Source organism: Populus nigra, chromosome 14 (assembly GCF_951802175.1).
Source record: "Populus nigra chromosome 14, ddPopNigr1.1, whole genome shotgun sequence".
NCBI lineage: Eukaryota > Viridiplantae > Streptophyta > Magnoliopsida > Malpighiales > Salicaceae > Populus > Populus nigra.
Window position 1 is genome coordinate 15,189,800 of NC_084865.1, and position 8,087 is coordinate 15,197,886.

General features: G+C 35.6%; 2 protein-coding genes across 2 annotated transcripts; both read left to right on the top strand.

The window, feature by feature from the left end:
• Positions 1-1,433: 1,433 nt before the first annotated feature.
• LOC133672535 (mitochondrial import receptor subunit TOM40-1-like) lies at positions 1,434-6,151 on the top strand. The gene is made up of 11 exons (XM_062092969.1): positions 1,434-1,696; positions 2,492-2,573; positions 2,668-2,767; positions 2,875-2,970; positions 3,119-3,169; positions 3,356-3,421; positions 3,790-3,891; positions 4,553-4,621; positions 4,697-4,780; positions 5,558-5,653; positions 5,841-6,151. The coding sequence occupies exons 1-11, from the start codon at positions 1,546-1,548 to the stop codon at positions 5,892-5,894; spliced, it is 951 nt and encodes a 316-aa protein (XP_061948953.1). The 5' UTR covers positions 1,434-1,545; the 3' UTR covers positions 5,895-6,151.
• A 1,054-nt stretch (positions 6,152-7,205) lies between these two features.
• Positions 7,206-7,971, top strand: LOC133672856 (nonsense-mediated mRNA decay protein 2). Its single transcript, XM_062093400.1, has one exon. The coding sequence runs from the start codon at positions 7,325-7,327 to the stop codon at positions 7,856-7,858; it is 534 nt and encodes a 177-aa protein (XP_061949384.1). The 5' UTR covers positions 7,206-7,324; the 3' UTR covers positions 7,859-7,971.
• The last annotated feature ends 116 nt before the right edge of the window (positions 7,972-8,087 follow it).

Genomic DNA, 8,087 nt, shown 5'->3' on the forward strand with positions numbered 1-8,087 from the left:
TTAAAAAATAGTATTCCTTATTAATATAACCCGGACCGAACTGATAACTGGTTCAAACTGAACCGGGACCGAACTGATAACTGGTTCAAACTGAACCGGTTTTGTGCGGTTCTGATCAATTTTTTAGTATTAGAAAACAGAAAAAATAGAAACGTTTTTGCTGCTGTCGTTGTTGTAAGTTGACCATGAAATAAACCAAAGTGATCAAATAAAATAAGATTTAATGTTAACATATTACATAAAATAAGAGAGAAGAGCATGGAGGAGAGGGAGTGGGAAGGAGGGGTAGGGGGGTTGGAAAGAGAAATAGGGAGGGGGAGGGGGTGGATGGGAAGGAGGAAAGGGGACAAAGGAAGAGGGAAAGGGAAGGAGGACGACTGGAAAGATGGAAAGGGAAAAGGGGGGTGGAAAAGGTAGGGTTAGGGTCTTTAGGTTTAAGATGTTTTTTTTATACTTTTTCTTAAGATTTAATTAAACCGGTTCAGTTTGGTTCAGTTTAATCGGTTTAAGTTTTTAAATCAAAACTGAACCAGACCAGGTGGTTTTTTATTTTTTAATCGGTTTAATCGATTAATCGATTTTTTTGAACACACCTAGTAAATAGTGAAGTTTAAAAGATCATTTCAAGTGTTTTTTACCTCACATTGAAAAAAATATTATATTATCCTTTTAAGTGCAGTATTTAAAACAAAAAATTTTTTATCCCACGTTGAAAAAAAAAACATTTTTCTTGTGAGTGAGTATATATACTAAAAGACTTCAAATTCTATATTGAAAAAATATTTTTTTCTTGTGAATATATAATATATATACTAAAAGGTTTCAAATCCCACATTGAAAAAATAAAACACTGTTCTAATATTTATATAGTGAACTTTGAAAAGAATTAATAACCAGTTAAAAAATATGAAGAAAGAAATGTCTTTAGCTAGGAGAAAAAAAACATTTGAAAAAAAATAATTTCTACCAGGTTTTGTTAGGTTGCCCCAATCAATTAGATCTAATCATTTTTTTACTCTTATTGATCTTTCATCTTATTCGAATCAATTTAACTACCAAATCAACCCTCTAATACTATATTGAAAAAAAAAATAAGCAAAAAAATAAATTCTATAAACAAAAAAGAAGATGTATGACCCACAAGACAAGTTCACAAAGTGAAACCCATAGTTTTTAGACTTGGTTCTAGGCTTGGATTCTGAGTTTTGACGGGATCATCAGATCTATTTTTTTTAAAAAAACCAAAACAACGTCGTTTTAGTAAAGTTAACGGGTTGCAACCAGGTTTTTTATCGAGTTTTGCCAGGTCAACCCGCCGGATCACACCAGGTTTTTCCTTCCTTTATTTTTTCATCAACCCGGTCCGGTTTCAGCCCAGGACGGCCGGGTCCCGAGCCGGGCCGGGTTTTAAAATTTTGGTTTAAACCCTTTTCTTAAACCCCATAATGACAAAATCCCCCCAGCACCGTCTCACACGCTCTCTCCCTCTCTTTCCCTTCGCAGCCCCTCTCTGGTGACCAATTAAACTGAACTCTAGAGACAATAATGGCGGGGTTTGTACCTCCAGGTACAACGTTGTTAGGCAATGAAGCAACATCTGCAGCAGCCAAAAAGGTCAATGAAGTGCACAAAAACGTTGATTACATGAACCTTCCTTGTCCAATTCCATACGAAGAACTCCATCGTGAAGCACTCAGTTCAGTTCCAATCTCTCTCTCTCTCTCTGTATTCGTCTTTTGATCTGTTTATTGATATGGGTTTTTGTTTTTGTTGTTTAGTGATTTAATCTGCCCGTGAAACCCTAATAGGCTTAAGTTTTGGCTGGTCTTTTTTGGGGCATTTGGTTTGTAAAGTTTGGTTTTTTTTATTGGTTATTTCTTGTTGTTGAGGTGATTTAAATATGGGTTTTTGGTCTTGTGATGAGAGTTTTGTGTGGGAAGTGAAGTGGGATTGTGTGAGTTTGAGATTTGAAGTGTTTCTGGGTTGTGAAATTTAATGGATTTTGATGTTTTAATGTCTTTCAATTGTAATTCTTGCAATGATATTGTGGTTAGTTTTGTCAAAAGTGGAAAAAGAAACTAACCTTTTTATTTTTATTTCAGATTTTTTTTTTAAAGTTGTCTGATTCTGGATTTTTGATTGAATTTGGTATGAACTAGATTGCTGTTTTAACAAAGAGCAGGTCTTGGCTAGTTCTTGGAGCTATCGAGAGACTGGCTTTTGAAACTTTTACATTCATGGTGCTCTCATAGGCCAATTGTGCTAGCAAATCCTGTGTGGAAAGAGCAATATGCTTTAAGCTTTGGGACTGATTCCTTTAGAGTGTCACATACATGCTGAATGTTATGTGTTTGTTATAGTCACTTAAATATTTAGTTGTTGAATCATATTGTGTATGTTGTGGAAATGCATTTCATTTTAGAAGTTTAGGCTGGAGAATTCTCTCCTTTTTAATATGTTTGACTTTAGTTTCATAAAAATGTTTATGCAGTGTCTTTAAAGCCTGAATATTTTGAGGGGATGCGTTTTGATTTTACCAAAGGACTGAATCAGAAATTTTCACTTAGTCACAGGTAGTTTTGGCCTCTTTATGCTTCAAATTCTTTCCAAACAGCTTAATTCATTTTTTCTTCTGGAGTTTGGCTCTTATTTTTCACCATCTCTCAGTGTAATGATGGGGCCAATGGAAATTCCTTCTCAATCTTCAGAAGCCATCAAAATCCCGACTGCTCACTACGAGTTTGGTGCTAACTTTATAGACCAAAGGGTGGGCTGTCACTGCCATATTTTCCTTTCCAAATCATTTACTAATGGATCCTCTGGGGGTTTATCATATCATAATTTCAATTAAGTGTCTGTATGGGGTCTCTGCAGACAATGCTTATTGGGAGGGTGTTGACTGATGGGAGACTAAATGCAAGAGTGAAGTGTGATTTGACTGATGATCTTGCCTTGAAGGCTAATGCTCAGGTAAAATATTTGCTCATTTCACCTTATCTTTGGACTTCTTTTCTTCCCTACCCCTGTTTTTTTGTTTTTTGTTTTTTTGGGTAATGTGAGCAAAGTTTATGGACAAGCATGTAAGCTTTTTAACTTCTGTCATATTCTTTTTGTGCAGCTCACAAACGAGCCTCACATGTCTCATGTCATGTTGAACTTTGATTACAAGGTGAAGCTCTCTTTACCATGTAAATGTGCACATATCTTTCCATATTCATTCTCCCTCACAAACAATGAAAGTTGGCGTGGCAGACATTTTTGTTACCTTAAGCATCTGTTTTAGTGTCAAGCATCTTAAAGATGAAATGATCATGCTTTTTTCCCTGTTTATAATGATATGATTTACTTCATACAGGGTAAAGACTACAGGAGCCAGTTGCAACTAGGAAATGGTGCCTTATTTGGTGCCAGTTACATTCAGGTAACAACAATTTCTGTTAGTAGAATGATATATGAATTTGTAATCGTTGTGATTGTGAGTGAGTAGTTAATAAGCCAAAGGGTCATTCTCAATGAATAACCAGAGCATAACTTCAACAATATGTTTGGATATATGATCGTTCTTGGCAATGAGCTCCATAATTTAGTTGCTATGATTCAGAATGCACTGTTTCTCTTAAAACAGTTTATATAGCTAGTTTTTTTTTCAATCACTGGTGGTGTTAGTTATCATTATCTTTTGTGATTCTCAATACCTTCCAAATGCCTACACCTCTTCTCCCTCCTCTCCAGCTGCATTTTAATTGTTTTGCTCATTGTTTTTTTGTTTATTGGATCTTCATAATGCAGAGTGTGACCCCTCACTTGTCCTTGGGTGCTGAAGTATTTTGGGCTGGTCAACATCGGAAGTCTGGTGTTGGATATGCTGGTCGGTACGAGACAGACAAGATGGTAATTGGCTTGGCACTCATCCTTTATTGCATGTTTGAGCTCGTTGACCTATCATAGTTCGATTGTTGTGGAAGGGTTACTATGTTAGGTTCCTTGGCTCTTGTAACTTGCATTGATCTATGAGCTAAGGGGCACATGCTTTCTTGTTTCTAAGTGTTGGAGTGGCATTGAATACTTGGCATGCCCTTTTCAAGGAATTGGGTAAAATCTTGTTTTTCAATTCCACAATTGGAAGCTACTGGGCCTAATGAGTTGATTTCCATGTGCAAAAGATCATATGGTTCATTGAGAGAAAACTAAATGCTGAATGAAATTAGATGAAGAAAAACATAAACTTGAGCAGGTTCTACTTTTATGTACACTGTGTAGAAGTGAATGTCACGCATAATTTTTAATATAATGTTGTTATATGCAATTCTTGATAATGAAAGAGATGTCTAGTCTAGCCATGATTCTGCAGACAAGAATTCTAAAGAGAGAAGGCTATTGATCTCAGCTTAGCTGGTAGTTTAAGTGAATCTCCAAGCTTGTAAACGCTGTGCATTCACCATTTGTTAGAGATATTTCAACTCATTATGCATGCACAAACTTGTACTGGGATTCTAACCAGGACTTGTTCATTTCTTGCTTTGACCGGATAAAATTACTTCTTTCCCTACAGGTTGCTGCAGGGCAAGTTGCTAGCACTGGATTGATGGCTTTGAGCTATGTGCAGAAGGTTTCTGAGAAGGTAATCAATTTCTTGAGGAGGCTGTAATTTGTTATCTAAATAAATTTCTTACATAATCTTTTCTGTTAATATTAGGTTTCACTAGCAACAGACTTCATGTACAACTACTTATCAAGAGATGTGACAGTTAGTGCTGGCTATGATTATGCCCTCAGACAAGTAAGTGGAGCGATGCCAATTTTTCTTCCTTTTTAGAAACTATGAATTTTAGCACTTAGATACCTGTGTCATTTTAGCACTTCTTTCATATACTTCTTGTGTGCAGTAATTTATCTACAAAAAGTGGTTGCAATAGATAATATATATTTTAAATCCTACTCTATACCCTCTCTACAGACAAGGTTGATAGATGTCTTGGGTGCTTAATCTTAATAGACCTCTGCTTAAATCTAAGGATTGTTATGAGCTTTATCTTAATAAACCTTCAGCTTAAATCTGAGGGTTGATTTTGGTTGGACTGAAAACTATCATTTTCTCAAAACTGTGTGCCTGAACAAATTGAACCGTGGATGTGGTGTCACTGTGTTGAAAGGATGTTTGTCATTTAGTTTTAACGTGTGCTTTATTTTAGACTTGAGTGCTTGCTTGCGCATCTCAGTTTGGCAACTGGGCCAGACTATGGCTTGACTCCTCACTGGGTTTGGGCTCTCTGATACGGTCCTGAAGTAAGGATTTAAACCTCCTCTGTTTTTGCCAGTTGGTAAGACTTGATCCACCAACATAGCCTAGCTCTAGCAAACTCCTTGAGCAAATCATGCACAATGCTATGATATATTGATATTACATCATGTTCAGAGTGTCAACATATTATTGCCTGGGTTGTCTACACATACTCTGACCTGTAACCTTGATCATCAATCCTGCTGGGCCTCAAATTTTAAACTTGCCTAGATATGAGACGAACTAAATTGATACTGATCTTTGTGGTTGTTTCAGGCTCGTCTGAGAGGAAAGATTGATTCCAATGGGTGCACTTCTGCCTTCTTGGAAGAACGCTTGAATATGGGTCTCAATTTTATTCTTTCTGCAGAGGTATGTGACCATTTTATCTTTAGATTCTTAGCATGATGCTTCTGCCATGGTGTCAGTTTCTATTTGCATTTATATGTGCACTTCCTTCAAACAGATTTTCCCAAAGCCTGATCCTCTCTCCTCTTCTTTCTTGGAGGTTTTTGTGTCATGTACATATTCTAACCAGTTTTGAATTTACATATTGCAGTTGGATCATAAGAAAAAGGATTACAAATTTGGATTTGGGTTGACAGTGGGCTAATTTAAAGAACTGAAGTCATCTGATCCTGTATCATCAAATTTCGCATAAAACTTGTTGCTAGCGGCTACTCGGCAAATTTCCTGGGTCAACCTGCCTTTTGTTTGAACATCGAGAAATCCTTTTCTTTTTCACTTCTAACTGTTTTGAGCGAACATTATTTGTGCAGCAGCATCAGCTGCAGCTGCGGAACAGGTTTAGCTGCAAGTATTCATTGATTTGGTGGTTTGAATGGTATAATTTTTGCCTGCACTTCTATAGCTGAACGTGCCATCTTGAATTCCTCGTCTACTTTGGTTCAACTTCCAACCTTATTTATTGCACTGATAGTTACCACAGTTTTAACAGCAGGCATGGTTATGGACTCGTAATTTTTAGGGCAGGATCCTATGTTAGAACTGTATATGATGACACAGCCTGCAGCGAAACAGACTCTTAAGCAAACGATAACCGAGAAGCAGAATCACCGCTGCAGCAAAGCAGGGTAAGATATGCTATCAATAGAGGGGGTAATGACAAAATCCTATCCTTGTATAATGTTGTCTAATCTGTTCTTGTATCTTTAATTATGTATCTATAAAATAAGTGAGATTTCAATTTGTCATTCCAATGACATTTTTCAGTCGAACTATCATAATCAATCACATAATATATACATGAGTAATTAATATTATACTGAAAATAACCCTAAAGTTTTTTTTTTAAAAAGGAACAAGCCCCAACTTATTCTTATATTTTAGGTGCAATTTCCAATATGTCGTAAAAAATTTAATTGCTCCCACATTGTCACTATATATAACGTTGTTTTGTAATGTCCTTTTATTAGATATTATTGTCCAAACTAATGAAAATATATTCTAGTAAAAAACAAAATCTAACTGTGAAAAACTAAACTTTAACTTTACATTATTATTAAAAATCAAAAACCACGGTGCTATCTCCATCCTCACTCAAAGAGAATTAGTTTTTAATTTATGACTAAATTGTAAACTATAAAAATATAAAAAAAATTGGCCTATTGTGAGCGGTTATTTTTTAACACAAAAATATATTTTATTTAAAGTTTTTTTTATAAATATAAATATAAATATAAATATATTTTATAATTATAATTTGCACAAATTTAGGTATTTTTTGGAAATGTAGCTCAAACAGCTTTTTATAAAAAAATAATTATTTTATTTATTTTATTTATATTTTTAAATTGATTTGATGGATTGAAATTAAAAATAAATTTTAAAAAATAAAAAATTATTACAATAGAGTTTAAGATTCAGGAAAAAAAAAACCGTTGATATTATGCATTCATATACGCACTTACATGCCCCGTATAGTAAAACGTTTGAACCCTAAAATTAATTTCAATTCAACATCATCAGAAGATATAAAGAGAGGAAGGCCTAATCAATCGAGATTTTGAGCAAAAGAGAGAAATGAGCAACAGAAAGAAACCCATCGCAGCAAAAAATGAAGAAGAAGAAGACCCGGTGGATCAACTTCTTCAATCAGCACAAGACGAGTTACTTCTAAAACTCTCTGTCGACTCTCACATGTCTCGTGTCTCTCCTGATTACCTCCTCCCTGATCTTGACCGTCGATTCCAAGCCCTCAAATCCAGACCCACCACCACCGCCATTCAATCCTCAACCATCATCTCCAAATCACGACCGTCTAAATCTCAAGATGATGTTGACCCTGATGATCTGTTTGCTAGATTTACTGCTCTCAAAGCTCCTAATAACACGACCAGCAGCAGTACTGTTTCGGGTCCTAGTGGATTTGATCAAGGAGGTGATGAAGACGAAGAGGATGAGGTTGAGAAGATTATTAGGTGGGCCAAGGACTCTTCTCGTCTTGACCATTCTCCACCGTCTGATGAGGATGAGGATGAGGATGAGGATGACGACGACGACGACGACGACGACAAGGTGGGTAATGTTCGCGTAAAGGGTCATCATCGCAAATAGTACGAGTATCTTGCGACAAGTCGTTTGGTGATTTTTTTTTCCCGTGAAGAGAATTGTTTTCCTTCTTCTTTTTAAATGATCTTCTTGTATAATAACAATGCCTTTTTTTTTAATTGCAAATGATTTGATGATTAATGATTGTTAAAGACTTAAAATAAATGTTTTATAAGAACATGGTATTTTCTTGAACTCCTATCCTTAATCGATGGAGAAAGCTGCCATCGTAAAA